The sequence below is a fragment of the Athene noctua genome, chromosome 12 (assembly GCF_965140245.1).
Source record: "Athene noctua chromosome 12, bAthNoc1.hap1.1, whole genome shotgun sequence".
Taxonomy (NCBI): Eukaryota; Metazoa; Chordata; class Aves; order Strigiformes; family Strigidae; genus Athene; species Athene noctua.
In genome coordinates this window covers 21,011,647-21,037,663 of record NC_134048.1, presented here as the reverse complement: position 1 = coordinate 21,037,663, position 26,017 = coordinate 21,011,647, and the positions used below count along the sequence as shown (strand labels likewise).

Below are 26,017 nucleotides of genomic sequence, written 5' to 3'. Positions count from 1 at the left end.
AACAGAAGGCACCCGCGGCCTAAGGGGGCCAGGGCTTCGCGCTGAGCCGCTGCCCGGTTTTGCGGAGCGGAGGGGGCTCGGCCCTCCCGTTCTACCGCCGTCCCCGGCCTTCCCGCCCGCTCCCGGGGAGCCCCGCGCCGCGGCCCCCGGGGGCTGTAGCCGAGGGGGCGCAGCTCCTCCCCGCCGTTCCCCCGCTCCCGTTTCCCCCCGGCGGAGCCCGGCGGCGGCTCCTCCCGCTGCCCCGGAGGCGGGGCCGGGCGCGGGCCATGCCGGGCGGCGGGGCCGGCCTGCGCCGGGCGCTGCTGGGAGCGCGGCGGGCCCGCGGAGCCGCCGGCGGGACCCGCGCTGCCATGGTGAGGGCCGGGCCGGGAGGGCGGCGGGGCCTCCGCGCTGGGACAGGCGGGGGGGGTGCGGGCGCTGGGGGCTCGGGGCGCAGCCGCGCGGCCCTCCTTCCCACCGCCCCTCCATCTTATTTATTTATTTATTTATTTATTTATTTATTACATGAAGCACCTGCAGGTTTAGACCCTCACCCCTCAAGCGTGCAATATTTTTCAGTAATTTTTTACGGGACTAATGACTCTCTTCCCCTGAGCTTCTCCCAAGGAATGTTACCGGTTCCCCGTGTTGTCCCATCCGTGCGTGTCGCGGGTCCGGGGCAGTCACCTCGTGTGTTCAGTCCGTGCGGGCCCCCGTGGCGTGGTGCTGTGGGGACACAGTCGTGACAGAGCAGCTGGCAGCTCCCACCTTCTCTTTCTCCTTTTACAAGCCAGTTCCCGCTGCTTTTCGGAATACAGTTGGGAAGGGTTGGAGGAACTAACTCAGGCCGTGACCTTCGCAACCTGTTCCTCAGCAAAATGCTGCCGTCGGTGTGCGTCAGGGCCTGCAGCAAACTCGCTGTCTGTATTTCTGTTAAAAACCGTGGGATCTGATTTCAAATTGCAGCGTTGCCTCCTCAACGCCTGTATGTATCCGGGCAAGCTCCAGGGAAGGTAACGGCAACGTCCCTAAAACTAAGTGAACATCTCTGTTGCCAGCCAGGGGAATGGACTTTGTACTGTCTTCTGCTCGCAGTTCTGGACTTTGCGATCTTAAAAAAAAAAAACCCACCCCCATGTTTTTTTGTAAATTAGCCTGCTAATTTCATCTTGTGCCAGATAAAATAACACATTTCAAGACAGCCGTCAGCATGGGCAATTTTTATGTATGCTTGGAAAAAGAAGAACGTAAGAAAATCATGCCTGCAACTGCAGTTATACCAACAACAAATCGATATTTCTACTCTTGTAAGTCCAAAGTTACATTTGAAGCCTAAAGACCCTAAATTAGTTCCGTTTGGGACCTGTAAAACCCATCTCTCGGACTGGACGTATCCAGCTGAACACAAGCGGTGGCAGTGATGCTGTTAGATTGATTTATGCAGTTTGAGGTTTTTTCATCCCTTATTATTGGAGCAAATGTTGCTCCTTGGCCATCCTGCATCTTAAAGCCTTGCCGAGGTCGCATTAATTGCGTTAATTCCTGCTCTGCTCAGGCTTGCAGCCCCATCTGGTGGCACTGGGGCTCTGCTGGTCTCTGTAGCAGCGCTGCCAGCACGGATGGCAAAGGCAAAAATTACCCTGAGCTGCTGAGCTGGCGGGGGGTGCCCACAGACCTCCGATGCCTTTGTGAAGCCCTGGAGCAAAATTGCTCAGCCCGTTTCTCGAAGGTCTCACAGAGTTGTGCCAGCTGCTGATATAAAGACCAAAGCAATCTGAATTTTGCTCTACTGGGGAGAAAAGTTCTTCCCATTAGAGCATTGTGTTTATAATAGGAGTTTGAGTCCCATCTGTTAGAATACATCATCTGAGTAACTTAATCACTCATGCCCTTAGTCTCTGCTTTTAGGAAAAATATCAAACCTCTTCCAAACACCCCATAGAACTTTCCTCTGGATCTGCTTCTGGCCTCGTGAGCAGTTCAGGCACTGATACAGATATTTAAGTGAATAGTGTAATCTGTTATGTCTGTGCTCCCAGTGACTTCCAGATGACTCCTTTTGCTTCAAATAAGACATATTTAAACATACATGCTTTGCAGAATCTAGTGATTATACCAGTAACTTCTAGCTTCTTGTTAATATTGTCTGTATTGTCAATTTTTTTTTCTTTTCGCTGTTAGTTAATAACAGCTTTGTTGCTTGTAGAACTCCACAGTGTGTGCTATCTTTAAATCCATTCCTGCTTTCTTAGATATAGTAAGATACAAGCCAGGTAGAATACAATCTCCTGGTTTGCTTCTGTCTTTTGGAATAGATAGATATTCCCTGAGATCCCTTATATTTCTACATTTAGCTTATAATGTAAGTAACCCTTTATTTATATGACAGAGTGGAATATTTGAAAATTAAGTGTTGCAGCATCTGAACAATTCGGATGAAAAAGGGATGGGTACAGGTATGCTGGTGTCTATTCATTCCTGTGAAAGACCCTGTTGTTTTTTACTCATTTTGTACAAAAGCTTTTAGCAAAACTTAATTGAGCAAACAGAAACCGTGTTTCTTGGCTGTCTTTTAAAGTTATGCTGATCTGTGAAATTAGAAACTGTGCAGTGAATTTTCTACTTCCTTATCTTTCTACAATACATAACCACAATTTCATCGTGTGGTATTCTTTCCGTTGTACAAAAGAGAACCTCAGCCTCACTCATGTCATGTTTTTATTTTTTTTCCCCTCAATAGTCTTCGCAGTCTCACTGGTTGACGACAGAGGAGAGGAACCAAGTTTTACTTGATCTCAAAGCTTCAGGCTGGTCTGAGTTAGGCGAAAGAGATGCCATCTACAAAGAGTTCAATTTCAAAAATTTTAATCAGGTAATTATTGTTATATACCACTTTTAATAGAAAGGAAATGCTTTCATTTCCATACGATTCTGATGGGAAAATACTTGTATTCAGAAATTTGGGAGTATCCTTGTGGGGCCAAACCCTCTTGGGTTTGCCTCAACGGACTGTTCTCTGATTCTGATCTCATTAGGTGGAGTAAATGAATTCTATTTTGTAGTTGTTAAGTAAATTTGTTCTATTATTACAATTCCTTGATTATAATATTAGGGTCAAGGTCAGGGTTGTTACTATGGGATTAGATAAATAATATTTGGTCCTGGGTTGTTTTTTTTATTTTCATCACTAGTGGTCTTAAATGAATGCTGGAATTATGAAACTGATAGACAGTGGAGTTTATTTTTGCGAGGGAAAAACTTGAGAAAAATGGGTAAATATAAGAACAGATACTTTTGGCAAATAATGTGAGGAAAATAGGATGTGTTTCCCCTTCTAAGCAGGAAGACAGAGTTCTGTATTCTTGAATGAATCATCGTAGGTGATCTCACAGTGTCTTCAGCATGGCAGGCTGCTGGTTAGACCCTGTTGGGTTTTTCTTTGAAGTCAGGATCCCGAGCCATGTCTCAAACCCACAAGAACACATCTTGGACATCAGTTCCAAACTCGCTTTAGAAATGCTGAATTTATCTTGAGATCTGTGGTCAGCTACATTCCCCTAAAAAAACCAACCTTCTGAGGAATCATGACATTGCTTAGAAAAAAGTCACGTTCCCAGAGCATCCATGTCCCTCCTGTTCTGTTTCTGAAGGAGAGGTGAGCGCTTTCTGGGGTGGGAGAGAGGACCCAGGGTGTTGTTTGGGCAATGGCTCTCACTGAGCTGGTTCTTTCCCCACTACAGGAGGGACACAGCGAGCTCCAGGCTTTGTTGATGTGTGTAGGGACCAAGAGCTGTGCTGTGAGATGATTATTTATTTGACTATGCCTAAACCCAGGCCAGGAGCTTTTTAGGAAATCACAGTCAGCTAGATTAACAACAATTTGTAAGGCTGGCTCTTTTTTTTTTTTTTTTTTTTTTTTTTTTTTTTTTTTTCTATTTCAGGCAGTAGTTGTCACCATAAGGAAAGCCTGGGCAGTATAGAGAAGGTGGGTGAGGTGGTCCCAGCCCTTATGAGCTGGGCAAAAGGGAAAGAGAAAACACCTGCAGAAAAATCCAGCTCACGAGCAGGACGGTGCTGGTCCAGGGAGCACACCCAGAGCCCCGAGTACATATTTTCCTGGATTGCACTTCAAACCTGAATGTTAATACAGAACAAATAGAACCGTATCAAACAATTCAGAGGGCAACAAAGGAGGGAAGCCCATGAGAGGGAGCTCACATGAAACTTTGGTGAGGCAGCTCAGAGCTGGAGCAACCAGGAGAGACCAGCACGTTTGACACCGATGAGACAGAAGTAACCCTTGGGAGAGTTGAGATTTTCAGCCTTTGTGCTTTGAGTAGTCATGAAACAGTGTCTCAGCCGGGACACGGTCAAAGTCTTTGTTGATTCAGCACAACTAGAAATGACTTTTTTCCCCCCCAAAGTTAATTAAAAAGTGGTTTTGTATGGTGTAAATAAGTCAATTTGATCAGCTGGACTTAGGCAGTGTGCCAACAAGAGACAAATCAGTGTGCTGCGCTAGCAGATACCTAGAAAACCCATTGCCTTGGTAAAAATTTACAAAGTTGTGGGTTTCTGACTGTGTAGATTTATCTGAGAACATACATAGATATCCATATGTCTTCCTAATTTGAAGATTGGTGAAGCACATACCAGTATAGGAAGTTGTGTATGTTTAAATCTGCCTATTAGTAAATGATGTATACTTTCATACTTCTAGTACATGTCATCTTAGAAGGGATACTCAAAAAAAATTGCCACTTGAATTGTTTGGGAGATACGGTGCAATGTTTTTCGTTGTCCTTCGTGGATGTCAGATAAGGCAGAAACAAGAGCAGAGGCTGGAATTGACCTTTCTGCATCCATCTGGGAGAACAAGCTGGGCATGTGGGTCCTCTGTGCAGGTCTGCTTGGATCAAGGTTATATGTGAATGTCTGAGGGCAGAATTTCACCTGCTGGTTTGTAGGAACTGGCCACAGTGTCTCCATTTACAGCGTGGAGGGCAGAACCTGTTCCTGTTATCGTAGTCCAGGAAAGGGCTCAGCGTGCAGATCCCAAAGGGGTGTCCAGAGGTGGTGTTAGGGAGCAAGTATTTGCCTTTTGATAAGTTGAAGCTGAAAGTAAATTAAAATTAAGCATGGATGCTTATTGATGTTTATATTTATAATAACTGTTATTAAATATTGTGTTTATTATGACCTAGGGAATAAATGACAAAAGCAGAGCTATATACCTGCATTGTACTTTGGGAGAATTTAGTCCTACAATGAAAAAAAACTAACCTGTAGGTACAACTTCTTTCATTTCATGTAATAAATATTCTGTTTACATTGTTTAAAGTGCGAGTATTTAGTAAAAGTCAAAGGACTGAGAAATATCATTTCCTCAGTGATCTTCCTGCTGCCCTTTTACAGATGGCATAAAATCAGGTGTGTATAAAAAAAAAACCCGAAAGAGTCGTTGAGCTGACATGAAAGGTATTTCAGATTTATGTTTTGCAGATGATATTGGTATGATTCATGTATTCATTGCTTTTTTTTATTGCTTCTCTCAGATAATGTTCATGATGCATGGAAAATTCTGTGGCTTTAAAATCTATGCCAGGTTTACAAAGTCTGTGTATGTCAACAGATGTTAAGAATATAAACACAACTTTTATTATAAAGTCGTGCAAATGTGTAGACATGAGCTTGGTTTATGTATATTATTTTCAGCATGAGAATGAAATGGAACTTCTGTGAAACAAGAGTTATTTAGATTCCTGAAGCTTTCAGGCTGAGATTAGCTCGGTTAAAAGCGATCAGCAGTGGGCTGCCTTTGTCAGGCTGACAATCTAATGACATTTGTGGCTTATGGAATTAGTTTGTAACCCAGAACTTGAAAGCGCTGGTGCCGTTTGTTAGTCTGAAGATACATTTTCATGCAAATGGGCCTTGGAGGTATAATTCTCTGAAATTATACTGGGGTCCCAACTGGAAGCCCTTTGTTAGTTACGTTGCTGTGGGTGCCCACCACGCACCAGTCCTGGAGTACTGGACTGGGCAGCATTGGACTGGGCCGTGTTGGGGCTGGGTGGTGGTTGCTGCTCCGTGTTCCTGTTGCCTTTAGCATGAGACAGGCTGCTGGTGGGTGGGTGTTCTGCATCTTGTATAAAATATAAAATACACCAGTGGTGGGGGAAAAACTGCAAATGCAACTCAAGCGTAGAGGAGAGTGCCTTGTCTGGAGGAGCTGGGTTGATCGCACCAATGCGTCTGTTCTTCCTTACACCTTGTAGTAGCCACATGTTACTGCCTCTGTTGAACAGCGGTAAGTTAAAAATCAGTCTTTTACCTCCAGGAGCCTCGCTTGGGTGTGCTTGCTGAAGAGCTCCCTGCTTGAGTCGCTTTTCCTGAGGGTCATGGCAGAAATCTCTGGCTGTGAGCAAGCTCTTGGAGAGCGGGTGGGCTTGGACCAGCCATGGCAAGTCTTGAGCCCTGCCACGTGTCTGGGTGCCCATGAGCCTCCATAAAGCTCACAGCCACCTCAGGGAGCTTATTCAGGGTCTCTTTCCCCGTCTGCAGGGAAGAAAAAAACTGCTAGCAAGGCTTTTGGGCCTTTGTAGCATCAAGAAAGTACGCTCTTGTCTGTTCCTGTCTTTGTGCTGCTTAAACAAAACGTTTCTCTTCCAGCTGTGGAGCAAGCTTCCAGTCTGCCCAAACAAAATTCAGAAAGGGGATAGAAACTTAATTTACACCTCCAGACCATGCTGGTAACTTCTCCCAGTTATCATTCTGCAAACTCAGAAAAGAAGCTGCAGAAACATTGGGACTAATGTTCAGGGTTGATCACTGAGGGAGGGAAAGGGCTGCTGAGGACCCTGATGTCCTGGCTTGTATCTCAGGAATTTCCTGGGATTTTCTCAGCATTTCAGGTCAGTACACCTCCAGAGGGGTGAGCCTGCAAAGGGGACAGATCTGGCTTAAAAATCTGAATTGCCCCCAGATTTGTCTCAAGCCCAGTCCGGGCTGGGCAGGCAGCGGGGGGCTCTGGGTGTGGGGTGCTGAGCGCTCCGATTGGGTCCCTTACCCAGCTGCTCCTTTTCACCAAATTTGCAGGAACATCTTAACTCTGAGACTTCCATGTCTCTTGTCAAAGTTGGTTGGATTTGACCAGAGGGTTTAAGGGGCAACTGCCTGTGTGATTGCATTTCCTTAGGTAATCACGCAAAGGCAGAAAATGCAGTTAGGAAATTACAGAGGTGGGCATGTTTGCTGATGGTCAGGTTCAGCATTTACAGCTGCTTTCTTTTATAGGGTAAGTTTTTAATTAAGGTTGTTTTTTGAAAAAAAAAAAAAAAAGATTTCATGTAGGAAGTCTCCGTAAGACCTCTAACGTCATTTTATAAAATGACAGGAAATCAAATGCTTTAAAAGCTATTTTAAATACATTTTGTGTTTTGGGGCTGCAGGACACAGGCAAGAGATGAGCGTGAGTGGAGGGGATGGGAAGGAAACGCTTTGGAGGACGCTGTGCAGTGAGGGTAGAAGCACATGTGTTTCATTGCAATTGTGGAGTCTTGGATTTTGAGAAGTTATTTAAAGAGGTGTAAAAAATCTAGAACTATTAAATAAATTATTATTCTCACTTTGCATTTCCTTTCCAAATTTGCTAGCTCTCTTGCTTAAAGTCCTGGGGAAAAAAAAAAAAAAAAAAAATCAGACAGAGCATGTTATGGTAGATGCCTTTTTTTCCCCTCATTGAAATGCCAGTTGTTTTCCTTTAGCTGTGGGGAGACATGCTCACATTTGCTCCTTTAAACTGATCTTCCTCGTTGTATTATCACAGTTACACATCCGAACTAATTTGGTAGGATATGCAATGAATATTCTTTATTTGTTTTGATGCTGGTGCTTGGTGCCAGTCCCTGTGTCAAGATTTCCTTTTTTCTACTCCCGGCACATTGCTTTGTCTTCTACGTTGATCAAAGATTGGAAAATTTGTTTTTATATACGTAGGCAGTGTATTTCATTGCTGCTTTATGTACTTAATCTTTTGCCTGTTTGGCTGAAATATGTCCACTCCTTTCACGTATTGAAAACATAATATCCTTTAACCTACAATCTGCAGAGTTAAAATGAATTTTATGTTAAATATTTGGTTGTGGACCACATCTCCAGCTTTTTATATGCCACAGCGGTCTTGTGGGGTTTTTTTCTTCTCCATTGTCTGATAGTGAGGTCATTTTCAGTCCTCTGAGAAATTTTATTCCCAGCCAGATGCGGGCCATATATTAAAAGTAGCACCTGTGGCTAATATCACAGCAGCTTACCATAAATTTACATGGTAACTAGGATTATATCTGTCAAGACTGTTAAAAAATGTCTAGATTTAATTTGATTTCCAGTATTGAAGGAGCTCTCCAACATTTTGCTTCATAACTATATTTTAAAAGTTAAAATCACTCCATTGTTAAGTTTTATAGCACTCCCAGTGCCCATTAAGTTGATTTGTTAAATGGGGGTCAGAATAAAGCAAGTTGGCTACAGGAGGATCGGAAACCAACCCATTTGTGACAAATTTAGTCCTCACGTGTGAATCTTCTCAGAGCCCGGGGACTGATTGGATTCAGGTGCAGCTTATGTCAGTTGTGTTTAACCTCAAAGCCCGAGCAGCCTCAGCCCCTGACTGTCACTTCTGCTAATCAAAAGACGAACCTGTTTTCATTCGTTTGAGGGAGGAGAATTGCTATTGTTAATGTAGTATTGGTCTCCTTGCTCCCTCTGCTAGAGTTTTGCATTAGATTGCCTGTCGAATGAAAATAATTATTTTTTTTTTATCCGCCTAGGTAGGTGCTGGTTTTCATATAGTCTTTCCTAAACTGCTTCGTTTTCCATTATCCTTTGAGTCCTCTCCCATATGTTATGATTTGTGCACCTGCAAAGTTATGAAAGTATTTCTTGTGGTAGTTATGTTGTTCACTAACTTCCCTGCGTTTATGAATACAATAACCGATTTACAATAAATCAGAATTATTTATGGGTGGATTTACGGAGTTGAGAAAATCTTTGTACCTGAAAATAATGAATTTCTGGCGTATCTGCCTGTTGACATTTTCCTTTATTAGAAACTGATAGTGAAGTTTTCGGGACTGACAGAGGTTAACCTGCAGGCTGAAACGGAGTGAATGGACTGGCTCAGGTGTCTCAGAGCGGAGCACAGTAAAATATATATGATTCCTGGATGGTCACACGTTCCTTGAGTTTATTCTTGTGATTGACTGAGTAAATAACACTCTCGCCTCTGAGTCGGCGGGTCAAGGTGCAGCTGTGGGAACTGGACATGGTCCACCTGCCTGCACCGCTGCCTGGCCCTGCCTGCAGAAGGCAGGGGGCTAGGGAGCTGGGTGGCACGAAAGGAGAGGTTCTGGGGAGGTGCCTTATTTGAAAGTTTACGAGTCTCCTTCTGTGGCCTTGGAGGAGGAGGAGATGGCACCAGGGCCCTGGTCAGCACGTCCTGTGTCCGGTGATGCTTCCAGTTAACTGGCAGCCAGCAGTGGGAAATTCTGCAAAGCGGGAAAGTCCGTAGTGGTGGAAATATGTAATTAGATCGTGTCTGGGCAGAAATTAAATCCTTGGTGCTGGGAGTTGGGAAATAAAGGGTTTATTTTCTTCTCATGGTCAACATGGCTGGCGGGGTACAAAGCCGTATGTAAAGTCAGCCAGTGCTCCAGAATATTTTCAGACCAGTGTTTTGCACTTGTCAACGTTTTTCTGTTTCAAATAGAGTGCATCAGGAGCCTCATGTCTTTTAAAGTCCTTCACAATTAGACTTTCCTTGTATGTCTGGGAACCATTGTTTTGTCCCTCAGTCCCTTCATTACAACTTCACAGTTGTAATGTGTGTGAGAAATTCATGCCTGATAAAAGTCGGGCAGGGGGTGAGCAGTGGTTGCTCCTCTTTGTACTCCTCTTTGGCCAGGGTCTGTGTGTACAGATCCCACCACCCTCACGTCCCACCTGCCTGTGACAAGTCCCGTTACACTACTGGTGTCACCATTATAATATCAAGGCATTACTACCAGTATCAGGCTGCCAAGATTATTTCAAATCTTACAACATTAATGGTAATTAAATAAAAAAACCCCATGTTTAAATTGAAGACTTAGAGTGGGCGTGTGTCCTTCATCTCCTCCATCATGCCAGAGGTCCCATCCCAGGTGTCGTAGAAGTTGCATCAATTTAATTTTTCTTGTGACTTAACTGTAATTAGGGATGTTCATCTTCTTGATAAGCTAAGTCATATTTCTCCCTAGAATAAATCATTATTTTATTGTTTATAATTTTTTGGGGGGGGCGGGGGTGTTTCTAATGGCTGAGTTTTCCTCACCATGTAGACCTGTTGTATCTCCATTTGAGCAGGCCACTGCTTAAATCTGCCCAGCTGACCTTTGGGCTGCTCTCCAGTTGGCTTTCCTTAAAAGATGGATTTATTATCACTCTAGTAAAAATTATTACAGCATTTGCCTTACGTTTGTTGTGTGCATTGGTCTGAAAGTGCAAAAGAAATTATTTGTCAAAATGCCTTTTGGATTTCACAAGCTGTCTTGTAGATTTGGAGCAGAAGAAATGTTTCTCTATTTTTTTTGCAGCTGCACAAATTGATTGTTCACTCTGTTTGAATTAAACAGAACACACGTTATATCAGCCGTGCAGGCAGAGCTGCCCTACATTCGTACTGAAAGAGAGCAAATATGAGCAGGTCAACTTGATTTTAACTACAAGTTGGGCTCTTCTTAAAACACCTTTGGAAAATGAGTGGAAAGTTCAATGGGTTTGAATTCAGTTGGACACTTTTGTTTGGGAAAACATAATTTAGATTGATGCTGCCTTTTCTGAAGAAGATGGTCCCTCAGAGTAATTTTTTTACCTTTTCAGTTAAGGAAACCTGGCATCTTGCAACTCTTCATGCATTAAAATTTATTTTAATGGGGGTGCTGGAAAGATTAAATGCAAACAGCCCATCTCGCTGACTTGGTTGTTTAACCTTTTGCATCCCTTTGCTTTTGGAATAACGCCCGACTATATTTTCAACCCATAAATTGCCTTTTACACCAGCAGCTCTCACTTTCTCGTTCTCCCATGAAGGAGAGACACGCTTTGGGAGATTATTCTCTGCAGTTGTAATTAAAAATGGGACTCTGGCTGGCAGAATAAACTAAAATAAAACAACAACGCCCCTATTTAAAAATTAACCATTACTCACCAAAAGCACATCAAACCCACTTAGCGGACATCCGTTAATCCCGCGGTGAGCCGTTTCAGGCTTTAATGCACACTGTTTTACACGTTAAGGGTTTTGAAGTCGCGGGCCAGCGCTGACCTTTCGCATCTGCTCCTCTCGCAGTAGGAATCTCCGCTCGCCGCTCCCCGTCAGGGCGGATTAACGTGACGAAGTGCAGCACTTCTGCTGGCTGCAATTTCGGGTTTTGATCAGAATTATTTCTTTCACAAACAATCACGTTTGGCTAAAACGTTACATCTGCTATGAAAAGCCACTGGCAGGGCCGCGGTTTATCGGGGTGAGGCGAGTGTGATTTTTTTATTCTTCTTTTATAAAGCTGCAAACCCACTTCACATAGATTGGGGGGGGGGGGGGGGGGGGATAGCTTCACTTCTTCCTCTTCCCCTTGCCCTTCCTTTAATTTTGTTGGGCTGAGGTGTAAAGTTGCTTTGGACAAACATAAAGCTGGCTGTGACGTCTTGGAGGGGTTTGGTGGGGAACACACGGAGAAGTGGGGAGCCCCGTGCTGAGTCAGCGCCGCACCATTGGGTTTATTTAGTGCTAAGGGTGCTTTGTTGGAAAACGGTTTTTATTCCTCGGATCAGAGGGGAAAGTCCCAATTCCATGATCTGGTGTGATTTTCTTCATGATGAGAATAACAGTAGGCAGTTAAATATATACCTGTGTATGACCAAGGTGTTGCTGGTTGGGAGAATCTTTATTCCGTGATACAACGGGTGGGTGCTTGTAGCAAGGAAAAAACCGATTGGCTGTACAAGCCCAGGATGTTGTGTGTCCGCGTGCGGCTCGTAATGACCAATCTAATAAACAACCAGAGGTGTACAAAGGATTACCCTTTGTGGTGTGCTCATACAAATTTGACATTCCCTGGAGGACTCAGAATTAGTATTTGTCTCCCCTTGTGAGCCCACCTCTCCATTTCTGATATACCAATGTACAAAAGGTGTGGGTTGCCCAGAGAAACCCTTGTGTCTTAGTAAAAAAACAACCAACAAAAACCCCATGGAACCTCTCAAACTACTGCACGTTGGATGTACTCTACCCCTTCCAGGCATGGGCTTGGAGCACACGGAGGGGTCTGAAGACAGTTGGAAATGTTAAGTGTAGGCTGTCTGTCTAAATTATTGGCAGTTAAGTGAGCCGCCTTCTTAATAATGTAGCTTAACATAGCTGCCTCTGTCCATTTCTCCATGCTCCAGCCATTCCGCCAAACACCAGAGACAGGAGATGAAGCACAGGTCTCGATGACCTACAGATCACACAGGGAACAGTGGGCATGGCAGATCAGCTGCTCGGGATGCTCCAAAGAGAAACGTGTCTGGGAAGATGCTTGCTCTCTCCTACTCTTTTTTCCAACGGTTCTGTCACTTCTAGACTTGAAATGTCTGTCTACAGGATAATATTTGAATTTTATAGTGCAATATAAATGAAAAGCCTGCCAGTGCTGGCCCAGGTAAGTCACCTGCTGAGTTCACTGCCCCCATGTAGCATCTGAGGGCAGTGAACTCTCTTCTACTAGCATCTCTTTTTTACTACAAGAGGTGTCCAAGCATGAAGACCCATTCTGACAATACAGTAGGATGCTTTCAGTAGCTCAGTTGAATGAAATGATGCCCTCACTGGACCTGCAGTAAATGTTCCTTATTTTGCTTTATTTTACAGCTTTAGGTATTTCTAGATTCTGGCTTGGCCAAGAGGGTGATCGGAAGACCTCTCCAAAACACCTCCATCATGATTTCTCTGTTGCATGTTCTAATTGTTGACCTTGTCTTTAAAAATCAAACCCACCAAAAAACACTGACAGTGTAGTGGGTAGGATAGTAGAAGATGAAATGGTCATGAGACCAGCTGCTTTTTCTCGTAATCCATCATAAAGCAATGGCTTTCTTATCACTCTTTGATGTTTTCTTAGGATCATAAATGGCAGAGATTTAGAGGATTATCAAAGGCAGGGTATGATTGCCCTTGGACACTCAGCAGAGAAGATCTTGGATATTAAACTGGTAGTATGTGTAATCTTGGCCAAAAGACCAAGGAGAATTTTGTCTGAGCTCTCCCCATGTTATCAACAGCATGTATGGCATGTGAACTTCACTTTTATGTCTACGGAATGAAATCATTCCTTCGCATATTAGTCAATAGAAACTTTGGGGAAAATAGTAGTATTTTGTTCTGCTGTCGCCAGATCTGTTCCATCCAAAACGCGGTGCGGTGGGATAATGAACTTCTCTGTTCTTCTACACCGTACCTGAGCTCTATAAAAGAGGATTTGAGCACCTTTTTGAAGTGGAGCATTTACTTAAGTTAATTCTTACTTGGCCTGTTTTACAATAGCTTCGTGCTATGGGCTGGCAGTGTGCGCTCAGGGATGGTTCATTGCCCGAGCGGCAGCGTCCGTGTGCGGAGTGCCTGAGCAGAGGACTCAGGTGCCTGAATTCAAAAGGTTGGAACTGGGGACTAACGGCACCTTGTTACTAGTTTATTTTTATAGTGGTTTTTGTGATGGCTTTATTACAGTACAGCCAGGGGTTTGATTTGCTGGGCCAAACATTTGCTTTAACAAGTAAAATTATCATTGTTCTTTCAGTTGCGCAGCCAAGAGAGTTTATTATTTTAAGTGACTGATTGCTTTAGCAGGTGCTCAGTTAATGGGGGCTTCGCTGTATTATTTAATGTTTTTAGGTAGGGTGCAAAAAGCTCATTTTAAAAAGTCATGTTTCTTGAAATAGCTATTTTATTTGGTGTAAACCTCTTAAGTGAAAGCTTTATATTCCATTTTTAAGCACAAAGCACACAGAAATGGCTTGGGAGGTGGAGAGCTACATTTAGCTGACTACATCGCTGGAGGTTTTCTTCTGTGTCCCAGTTCATTTGTGAAACCTGGGATTATTTTCCTTCTTTTTCTCAAAAATCTGATTTAGGGATCTACATTTTTTAATAAATAAAATAATATTTATAAGTCTATATTTGCCTCGAGCGCTAAGGAACTGGAAGTGGGGAAAAAAATTAAAAAGCATTCATTTTTAGTATTTCTGTATGAAGTGGTATATCACCAATACCATGCAACCTTGTTCCAGGTTTGGTTGGAATTTAGGATGTCCATTTACTTTGCAGTAATCTTTAAGGGCCACTATCATTATTTTTAACTACCTATAAGCAAATGAATGTATTTTGTAATATGATTGCATTCACCCAGTGGAGTCTAGGCTTGAAACTCCCAGAAAGAAGTTTTTATGCTGCCTTAAGACATCTCCGTGTTCTCTCACTTCTACTCCATCAAGTCTATAAATCTTTTTGGTGGAATGGGTGATTAATTTTGGCGTGAAGTCTGTTCATTGAATCACTGAGAATATTACCTGCTTTCTGTTCATGAAATCCAGGTGCAATCGGTTACTGTAATAAAAATGAGAATAGGAAAAATGATCCGAAGCTGCTGGAAAACTCAAGATGTGATGAGGAAGAAGGTAATAGGTGTAACATTTTGTGTCATATTATCACCAATAAGAGAAAAATAGGTCTAAAATCAGCAGTTAGGAAAATCCTGATATAAACAGGCTTAGAAAAGATACTTGTGGAGATTGCACACGAGGGTATTACACACACTTGGTGAGCATGAGGGGAAGAGGAAAGCAAAGCAAGGAGAAGGCTTTAAGAGCAGGTCTGTGCTCTCTACCTTCCTCTTGGTCCCTTTGCTTGCATTGATCCATGTCCCTTGGCCTTAGCAGATTTGTGTTTTGTTTTTCAGACGAATTGAATCTCAGATGGGGCAAATTATGCTTCCACCTGCTTTATGACAAAGTGACATCATATCTTAGGTCACTGCTGAGCTCGGGAGGTGAAGGCTTTGCCTCGGACCTCTTTTAGAGAGCCACACCTCGAGCATCATCAGGACCGCGTCACATCCAGTGTCGCACCTGGTCTAGATTGTGCCGAGCGAGCGTAAACGTTCCTCTGCCGTGAGTGGTTTGGGCATTTCCTGGGACAGCATTCCTGAAATTGCCTTCTGTCACCTCCTGTGGCTCTTGACATTGTACCGGTACCTGTGTGAGAAACGTCCCTGCTGAGGAGAGGCCATGCCTCCCAGCTCCGCGTCTCTTTGCCTCCATTTATTCTTCACGTTCTTCAAATTGGTAAATCGTATGACAATAAACAGAAATACCCTCAATGAAGAGAGAAGGGGAAACTGTTGTTTATCTGGTCAGGTGGTTTAGATTAGCTGTGATGCTGGTCTGTATTATGTTACTTTAAATCATAGTGTCCCAACAGGACATAAATTATGAAGATTGTTACAGTATGTTTCATCCAATGTAAGATCAACAAATTGGAATAATTTTTTTAATAGGAAAATCAGTGCTTTGGCAAGGTTATTGTTGAAGAATTTAATTTAACTTGAGCTTTGCTTGCATTATTTCTTAATATATAAAAACTATTTGCATAATGTATGAAGTATAAACATTTTTAGAATCAAAGGCAAGAATGCCTTTTCCAAGATTACATAGAGTGGCAAACTACTTAGAATAGATCAGTGTTTGTGCTTTTGCTGTCAAAAATGTTTGATATAGAGCTGGCGAGCTAGTTTCTTCACCGACATAATTGTAAACAAGTGTTGGGAGACAGAAACACCATTCTTTGTAGAACATGGTGTAAAGGTTTTCACACATGCCACTGCAGATCTAACATGGAGAGCAGTGTTTACAGCTATAATATGAATATAAATAGGTAACTTTTTTTAGAGCGCAAAGCAGCATTTCACTTCTGTATAAATGATGTGTGCAGATAAGTTATGGGGGATGCGAGCAGTCAGCTCTGGATTTTAAACGAATATTGTAAACACAGAAAAGCATAGACAATTAAGTTGGAAATTGTAGTTGGGGGGTTTTTTACGGTTTTACATTTTGTTATGAAGACAGAAATGGCATCTCAGCACATGCTGGTACGTCTATACTATTCCATCCTTTGCCTTTACTAGTGTCCTTCAGAGTACTGCTTTCCCCAGTCCTGAGCGGTGCTTAGGGAATGGGACAGTTGGCTGCATTCACAGTATTTTGCTGCTCGACCTATTAAAGAGAAGAAAAACCAGTCTGTACCCGTGGTTTGTTAAGTGGTGTTCACCTTCAGACCCTGCTGGCTGCCCAGGCCTGGATGGGGTGGGATGGAGGGTGTAGGGAAACGCGGACACGACATCTGAGCCGACTTGTCTGTGATTTCCACTCTCACCAGACAGATGGGGATGGGAATAACCTGAGTTTAGCTCTGGTTTAGGACATGATTTAGTAGCATTCTTAAGGATTGTCCCACTGTTCTTGGAATTATATTAAAAAGGGGAAAAGCAATTGGGAAGGTGTTCCCCTGGTTTCTGTCAGGGATGAATCCAGACAAGGCCAAAAAAAAAAAAAAAAAAAAAGAAAAGAGGAAAATATCTAAAACCGTATGGATCCAGTGTCCCTGCGGATGGCTCATGTAGGTTGATGATGCCAACAGGGAAGAATCCCAGAATGGGCACATGGCTTTGAGAATGAATACCAGTCCTCCTGTGCTGCCATCACCTTCTTAAATACTAGTTGGATTCCTCTTTTTTCTGTGTTCTAACCATGTTGTCACTTTCAGATGAAGAGTGTGGCCTTGTGTGATCACTTCTGCCCATTTGTAAGGTAAAAGTCTTTCTTAATGGAGTAAAAAGAATTAAAATAAAACAAACCCTGCATTTTTCTTGAGAGCACTACAGTTACAAGATTTAAGTTAAACCCTCATGACTAGATAAACATAACTTAAAATTATGAGGGAGCTGGGGGGGTTTAGTCTGGAGAAGAGGAGGCTGAGGGGAGACCTCCTGGCCCTCTGCAACTCCCTGCCAGGAGGGGGCAGAGAGGGGGGATGAGTCTCTGGAGCCAAGGAGCCAGCGCCAGGCCCCGAGGGAATGGCCTCAAGCTGCCCAGGGCAGGGTCAGGCTGGCTCTGAGGAAGGATTTCTGTGCAGAAGGGGCTGTTGGGCGTTGGAATGGGCTGCCCAGGGCAGGGGGGAGTCCCCGGGATCCCTGGGGGGGTTGAAGAGTCGGGCTGAGCCAGCGCTGAGGGATCTGGGGGAGTTGGGAACGGTCAGGGGGAGGCTCATGTTGGGACTGAAGGAGCTTCAAGGGCTTTTCCAACCCGGATGATTCTGTATGAAAATAGCTTGACATCAAAGAGATTTTTCCTTTTGTCTGCTGGCCCGTAGTTTACTGTAAGGTGGTAAAATCAGCTGGATATGTGAAAGCTTCTGCAGTTTGGAAATAAACCTTAATGATTTGAGTTTGTTGTTGTTGTAAGTGTCAAACTGCTAAGGAGAACACTTGCTGTATACTGGGTATTTTTTACTCGGGTGAATGGAAAGCAAATGTGTGAGGCGTTGCCATCCCTTGCCTTGTATGACAATGTCACTATAACTTGTTTTCTTTATTCGTTTCCCACTGATAAATGATACAGATGCAGCCCGAGTGGGTGGGGAAGGGAAGACAGGTAGCCCTCGCACTGCCAAAGGTCAAGGTTAATGCTACCTTCAGCGTTATAATGACAGATGGGAGGCAGAAACCTTAATGTACTTGTGATTCGCATATGGTTTCCTTGGCTGAGTGTCCGAAGGATTTAAGAAGCCTGGGTACGCACTTCGTAGCGTACGCATTTTAAAACAAATAAATAAAAAGTGTCTATAGTTATATTGTTGAGCCTTTCAGCTGTTTTTCTTGAATATCTTCACTTCTGAGTCAAGTACTGTCAGCTGCTTTGTTCTGGAGATGCACGGGGGTAATCCATCACTGGGGACTCGCGGGTGGGTGATGTATTAGCACGACATATCGACCTGTGTTCCTTTGATGTGTAACTCATCAAGATAATGTTGGCAAGCATTGTACAAAAGCAGCGTGTTTAAAAAGTATTAAGATGAATTGATTCCTTGCTTAAGAAGTGTGAAAGGAAGAATAATAGCAGATTAGCTCCGGGATCCCGCGGTTCTCCTGGAGCCATGCAGCGTTGTGCGGTGCAGAGGGCCGGGTGGAATTTCATCTTTCCTCCCACTTCTGACAGCAAAGTGTCTGGCCCTGGTTTTCCCATTCTCAGGCAACAGAAGGCGCATTAAGTTTTATTTTCTGATAGCATGTTTTGTCACTTTCAAAAGCAGTTTGGCCAGTCCCAAAACATTATGTGACAGATGAATTGTTAAAAGTTTGGGGTTTTTTGTTTTGTTTTTTTTTTAAATTAGGTTAACTTGTTCTTCTAAGAGTAGCCCTGATTTTTATCTCATGGAGACATACCATGGCTGCTAGTATTTATAAAAACATTTTAGAAGTGAACTGAAACACCGTTTTTTAGTTTTTAGTTCCTTCTTTCACAATCTTAAAAGACACGAGGGGAAGGGATGTACTGGCACACCCAAGGCATATCCTTGTCTGTGCAGGATTGTTTCACTCATTCCTGCTCCTGTTGCTCTTCGTGGTTCGTTGTAGGGACTCTGCAGTCTGCTGTCGTTTGGGTGACGCAATGTACTTACCTAGAGTAACCTGTATGTCTGGATGTTATTTTAGCTCAAATATCCTAAAAGGATTAGGTTGAAAATATCTAATATGCCTATTACTGAAATATCAGAATACTTTATAGTATTTAATATATCAGAGCCTCTTTTGATACTTCTTTATGGCTTCTAGAAAATGCACAAATCCTTTCTTTCTCCTCTCTTTTTATTTTTGAAGGAAAAAATCTGAAAAAGTTCTGATTAGTGGCCAAGGGGCTGCAGATCTTTGTTATTAATATAGTGAAAGTCAAGACTGGGTTGGATCTTACTGTTGTGAGTGAAGTGCCTGTCCCACTTTCATCAAGAAATGTGTGATGGTCTGATAAACTCTGCTCACCGGTGCAGTCTTGACAATGATCTTGCACTGCAGACTGCATAATAATTTTCATTATTTTTAATTAAAGTTGAAGAAGTGCAGACTCCTGCTCAAATTAAGGTTGGTTGTGTTGCCGGAATGTGGTAATTACTTTAATTGATCACAAGATAGTTTCCTTGATCACCAATTAGACCAAATTACCGATCAAATTTCAAGACGTGAAGAAATGTCCAAACTGATCTTATGTAATAGTGTTTTCATATCTAATCAAACCTAAATATCTTTTGCTTCCAGACCCAATTGTATTTTCCCAAAGAAAGGTTAAGGCTCTACAAATATAAAGGTGATTCATCAACAATAGCGTTCCAATTCATTTAATTAGCAAAGGAAGTATTTAGGACCTTAATGGAGATTGCATTGGTGAAATTGCTCGGTAGAACCGTAGCTCATTTTCTTAGTGGGAGATACTTTTTGTATATAATTAAAATAAACTAAAATGCAAGCAGTAAGTTGCTTTGGGTAATGTGCAATGAGGGAGAACGTCTCTGAGCAGAGCAGGGCATGCAGGGAGGCGGGCATATGTCTCCTGGGTGTGCGTGCTTTGTCCTTCGCTCTGGCTGGGCCAGTTGTGGTCGGCTGGAGCAGCGAGCAGCGGGTCCTGTCCTGGGCAGGGTCCCCTGCACCACAATTAGTTCCGTTTCGTGACCCGGACAGCCCCCAGTTGAGCACTCTTTGGGAGGATGAACAGCTTTAAGACCAATGTCCTTTTTTTCCAGCTGGAGACTTTTTGCTGTCTGCAGGGGAAGAGGCGGTGGGTTGCTGTGGTGGTCCACTGGTTGGGAAGATTTGGTGGTCCACTGATCGGGAGGATTTATCATCACAAAGCGTGAAGGAAGGTCTGCAGAGCAGTTTAATTTAGGAGATTCATTTGCTTGTGTAGTTCACTCTGGCTGCCTCCCGTTGGAGCGATACTTGTCTCACAGTCAATGAATTCTGTGTTGTGTAGCCTGTGTGTAAACATGGGGGGGTGAGTTCCTGGGATGGACACACAGACACTGGCAGAGCATACATGAACCTGGTAGGAGTTTTCACAAATTTAATCTATTTTTTTCCCTTCTTTTTTGTTTTTACAAAGACAGTCTAGTTGCAGATGCGTTGCTGTTTTAAACTTCTGGGGATGTTTCTGTGTATCGATTGCTGTGTTGGAAATAGCATTCCTGTTAAACCCATGGACACTCTAAAAACATTTAAATCAAACAGCATTCAGCATTATTAATGCACAAGTTTTCCAAATGATTGCTAACATCTAATGAACAACTTGCAGCTTTCTGCTTCAAAGCGTGCTGCTGAAACATTTGCAAATTTTTAAAAATAATTGTTCACTCGAAGTAAAATTAAACCGAGTAGGAGCTTCAAGGGAAGTTAGATTTTCCTGAATTTTGGAATGCTCTTGGGTCAAAGAAAAAAGCTTTTTAATTGCTGACAGTTTGGTGATTTCCAAATGACAAACCTCATTGGAATGATTTTCTCTGATTATAACGTTTGCATTCATTTGACTGGCAAAGCGTCTAACAAAGTCATACTTCATCCAGGCATCAATTCTTTTTTTTTTTTACTTAAAGGTTTTTGTAATTTGTGAGAGGAAAAAAGACTTGAAACTATTATCAACCATTATATGTTATTCATTGACCACATGTTTGTTTGAAATGGCCATCGCTTGGTGGAATGTGGGCTATATACATTCTCTTCCATAAATTAGCACTAAAAAACTACCTAAATCAGGTAGGGGGGTTTTTTGAGCTTGTATTATAATACAAACCAGACTATAATGTGGATGTTACTTTAGCTTTGCATGTTAATTCAGGCCCTGAGCCCCGGTGGATGGAGCTCGGTATGAACAAAGCCCGCTGACTTCGAGGCGTCCTGCTCACGCACTGAGGCCCTTTGGGCCCTGCTGTGTAATTGCATTCTTGATTTACATGGACATTCTAATTTTCTTTACAGTGCAGTGATTTGCTCCTAAGTATTTTGGCAAGAGCCTGCTATTACTTTCTTCTTGAGCCTGTGATAAAAGCTGCATCCTGGGGGACCATGCCGTGCAGCATATAGGGGCAGAGGACTGGGAGACCTATTCTAACTCATTTTAAGTGAAAATATTTTCTCATAAAGCAGAGGGGCAAACCCACCTGCCGCCTTTCTCCCCCCCCAGTGAAATAAATAGCAAAATAATTACATGAAAAGATGTGTTTCTGGAAGTGGTATCAATAATACTGTGGCATGATGCTTAATTAGAAATGGCATGTTTTTTAAGATGCAGTAAGGGATGAGGGGTTTGGGATGGATGTTTAAAATCACTGTTGGATGCTAAAGGTAAAGTCATTGCTCTCGTGCAGTGGCTCTGAATGCTGGCGTAAGTAAGACTGAGCAGAGTGATTTACCAGGGTCTGAAGGGGATGATTTCAGCAGCCTGAGGAAATGCATCGGTGGCATGAGAAAGTGAAATTCTCCTTTAAACCACACAAACCCGAGGTGCAACAATCTGGAGCATCTGTAGGAGTTTTTGAGATTTTGGAGTGAATCTTACAGATCCACTGCCAGTCCTGGCAGATGGAGGAGTATTTTCCTCTTTGCTCTTTCTCTCTTTAGGCTTTTGGATTTATGACACGCGTTGCTCTACAAGCAGAGAAGATGAATCACCACCCAGAATGGTTTAATGTCTACAGCAAGGTAACATATTCATCAGCCCTAGTTGCAGGCTTGGCAAGTTAAGGAAATCAAACCGCTGGCCCATTCTCTCTGCCTTTTTTTATAGCTTATGTACAAGATAAGGGGATGGAAAGAGGTGGTGATGATCTTTATAAAAAGAGATTTGAGATTTTAAAGAGATGCTGAGATACTTGTAATGGTAAGGAACCAAGAATCGAGTTCTCTGCGATTGCTACCGGCTGCATGGTTTGGACCTGTCACTTCACCTCTCTGGCTGACATCTAAAAATATAAATGAAGCCTTTAAACTCCTGTTCAGCCTGAATAAATTACTGTTTCGAAACTACTCACCAGGTCTCCTTCCTTTCTGTGCAACAAATCAGGAGCCCAGTGGTGTAGGGTAGCAGACTGTCCATGTGTAGGTGCCTAAATAGGAGCCTGGCAGTCTCAATTGAGGTTTAATTTTTCGAAAAATTGTAGGCTCCTATGTCTGAGCTTATAAAATTTGTTTATAATATTGCCTAACTGATGGTGGTCTTGTATTTAGAAGGGTTACAAGCTGCACTGCAACCCTCGAATGAAAGGTGCTATGTGAAAAGGGAAATTATGGCTCTCCCTTTATTTTTATTTTCTGATACTTCTCATTGCATTGTTTTGAGTTGTTTGTTTTAACATTTGGTGAATACATGTCAATCTGGCTAAAAATATACTAAAAGGAGATGTGGACAAGCAGCCTGTGGATGGGAACCACCACCCCCAGAGCAGGACATCCCAGCACAGGCTCCTCCTCATCACCCCTTTAGGTCACCCTGTTTAAGGCCACATTAAATGATCACCAAAGTCCTGAGCACCTACTCTTCATGATCTTCTTAGCTTTCCAGAATATTCAGAATTTATCCTTTTTTCCCTCTTCTCTCTTCCCAAAATCTCAGTCAAAAGCAAGACAAAGTAACGCCCAGCTTGTCATCTGGCTTAGTCTAAACAAACCCATGCAGGCAGCTGCGTCATAGCAAAATGCACCAGTCTGTTTGTTTTTCTTTTTGAAATTAATCTGCAACAAGCTTCACAATTTTTTCACCTTCAGGGTGCTGGTTTTTAACAAAACGCGTGAGCCCCTGACTTGGCTGTTGGCAGCTTGGTCACTGGCCCAGGTTTTTCATGAAACCGATCCGTGGAATTTAAATGTAAAGAATGAGTTATTTAATCGGACGTCTCTTCTTGGATGAAACCCAAAAATGCAAAGCCTGTTTTATTCTGCGACGGGGCTTGCTTTGGTTAGACTTCAGGCTCTGTTAAACCTCCTCACCTACAACGTCTTCTGCTTTCTGTGAGCAGTGAGTGTCCAGCTTGCCGGGAGCATCGTGTAAAACCAGTTCACTTCAGAGACACACGGCGTTCCCCATGAATTGCTGCTCAGCCTGCGTGGCAGAGATCAAAACAGCTTTGTAACCCCTTTCTTTTCCTTTTTGACAGGTTCAGATAACTCTGATTTCCCATGACTGCGGTGGACTGACCAAGAGAGATGTGAAGCTGGCTCAGTTTATTGACAAAGCTGCTGCCTCTGTGTAACTAAGATGTAAAACGCTTTAATACGGCGTCCACCGATATTTTGTATTTCAGTGGTACCCCCCATTCCTTGTAACCCTGATTTCACAAATCCCCTGAGACAAGATACTTTATAAGAAGAGTGTCTTAGCTTTGTTGGCCTTTAGTCTTGAGATCCCCCTGGGTGCCTGTGCTTGTCCTTTGCCATTGCTGGCTCTGCATGAGGATGTAGCAGATAAACCAGCAACAAAAAAAGTTTTGAACAATTCTTTTCTAGAAACTACAACAAACTGGAATGAAGGCAAGAGACCACCTGCACGTGTCGGTGTTCCCCAAGCCCATGGGAGCTGAGGCTGGTGGCTGCTGCCCTGGGAGCCTGCCCTGCACCCGGCAGCTTCCCTCCTTTAGATCTGTACATCTCAGCACTTCAAACAGCGTAAGAGCAGCCAGGCCAGGGCACTCCCCTCTGGTTTGGCACCTCCATCTCTGCCGGTGACCGGTGGCAAGTGCAAGGGACGCTGGTGAGAGCAGTGTAAGCTTGCTGCTGCTGTTTCATTGGAGTTGCAGCTCAACGAGCAGTCACAGCTCTGCATTTTGGTGTTTCTTCTGTGCTCGTCCAACAGCTCTTTGGACCCATCTGCCCTTTTGGCACCCACAACCTAGCGGCCATATCCAGCAAAAGCGTTGCTGCATGCTGGAGAACCATTCCCCCTCTGAGATGCAGGCCTGGGACCTGCAGTTGCTGAAAACTGGTCCAGCAAATACAAAAAAAATCCCGGTGAGCTCCCGCACTCACATCATTAAGCAAAGTATGTGCTTAAATGCTTGGCTAGGCCAGGTCAGTGCTCAGCATCTTGCAGGATTGAGCCATTTTTTGTGTTGCAACGCTCCCGTACCTGCCGGATTGGCGGCGGGTGGCTTGGCCGGGTGCCTGGAGCACCGGCCAGAGCTGCCGGCGGTGAAGGAAGCGGCATTAGCAGGATTCTTGCTAAGCTGGGCTCAGCTGAAGCTATGCTCACCCTTTTTTTTTTTTTTTTTTGTAGCTACAATTACTCATTGCAAACATTGTTCCAAGAGCCACAGATCCCGCTGACAAGGTTTAAAATAATTTCTTCCGTGGTTTCAAAGTCTTTGTTTTTAGCCTGTGATCCTCACCAAGACAGATTTCCAGTGCCGGCAGGGAGATTTCAACCTGCTTAAGGCTTGTAGAAGGGCCTCTCGCTCTGCCGAGTGTCCCCAACGTGCACCATCATGCCCTGTGAGCAGCTCTGGGTGCAGAGCTCCGGGGAGATTGACACCTCTGAAATGCCTGAGTGCATTGCTCGGATGACACCGGCGGCACATGAGTGGCTACATGTGTGCCAAAATCTATATCAGATGTATATGCGAGGTGTGTGGTCTCTCAGATATTTGGGATGCAAAATGCCACTAGCTGCCATGCAAGTATTCATGTCAATAAAGTAAGAAAGGTATTTTTTTGGTTAATCCTTAGCAAGTGCGCTGTCATGTGCTAATTGGTTGCAGGAAGCAAGATAAGACGTTGGGGTTTGTTGTCGGTAGCCATACTTGGGATATCAATACCTAAAAAGACACAAATTCAAACAACGTGCTCAAATCTTTGCTTCCAAGTGCCTTTCCCCAGCAAAGCGGCGGATTTCCCTCATATGGCTTGAAAATGGTCACAGTTGTGAGGAATGAATAAAACTAAAACAACCAGCCAGGCTGTGATGGCTCCTGTTACTGGTGGGGAAGTGAAATGAGCTTCACCCCAAGTTCTGACAATGTCTCTAATGAGCTGTGATAAATCTGTTGTTAGAAATTGATAGGCGATGCGTGCAGTTTGAATAAAACCAATAAAACCAAATTCCTCCTTTGAATTTGTTTCTTTGTTATTGTACATATGTGACAAATCTGTTTAGTTTTAAGATAAATGAAAGATAAATAATATTTAGCTACTGGGAGGTCTTTGGTTTAGAATATTGATACTTATTTACATACTCTGAGGAAAAAAATCCCCACTGACTTATGTAGCTTGGAGAGCTGCACTGTCCAGCTATGGCATGGAGCTGTGCAGCCGTGGTGGTTTGAGGATCCCTGCCTGGCAAAGAGGCAAAAGTGCTCAGAAAAGAGGAGGACAGCTTTGAAACGCTCGTCATTTCTAGGTCAGGGCTTGTTTAGCCACAATTTCTCATTAATTCTGGGGCATCCCACAGACCTGCGAGTGCCTTTCGCGTGCATTGCTGTGCGACACTAATAATAAAATAAAAATAGGGAATAAATGGCTTCCAAGGCAGTCTCACAAGTGACCTCCTGGCTCTGTTGATGCCATGAAGAGGTCTGGCCTCGTGCTGCTCACACCCGGGGTTCCCTCAGGGCTCCGGCCCTGTGTGGTTTTGTTCAGCTGCCACTGGCTGCAACCTGCGTGGGGTGGGAAGAGGTGGCACTGTCCTGGGCTCTGCTTTGCCTTGCAGGGGATTTCTTTCATTACAGAAGCTTTATTTTATTTTATTTATTTTATTTTAATTAATTTCATTTTTATTATTTTAATTTCATTTCATTAATTTGTTTTACTTATTTTTTATTTTATTTATTTTATTTTTGGACAAGATTCCCAGCATTTCTCAAATACATCCCAAATCAGCCATG

The 26,017-nt window shown here is 43.4% G+C and overlaps 1 protein-coding gene across 1 annotated transcript; it reads left to right on the top strand.

Annotated features, from left to right (window-relative positions):
- Window positions 1–259: 259 nt before the first annotated feature.
- PCBD2 (pterin-4 alpha-carbinolamine dehydratase 2) lies at window positions 260–25,248 on the top strand. The gene is made up of 4 exons (XM_074915881.1): window positions 260–353; window positions 2,720–2,851; window positions 21,768–21,848; window positions 23,300–25,248. The coding sequence occupies exons 1-4, from the start codon at window positions 267–269 to the stop codon at window positions 23,393–23,395; spliced, it is 396 nt and encodes a 131-aa protein (XP_074771982.1). The 5' UTR covers window positions 260–266; the 3' UTR covers window positions 23,396–25,248.
- Window positions 25,249–26,017: the final 769 nt, after the last annotated feature.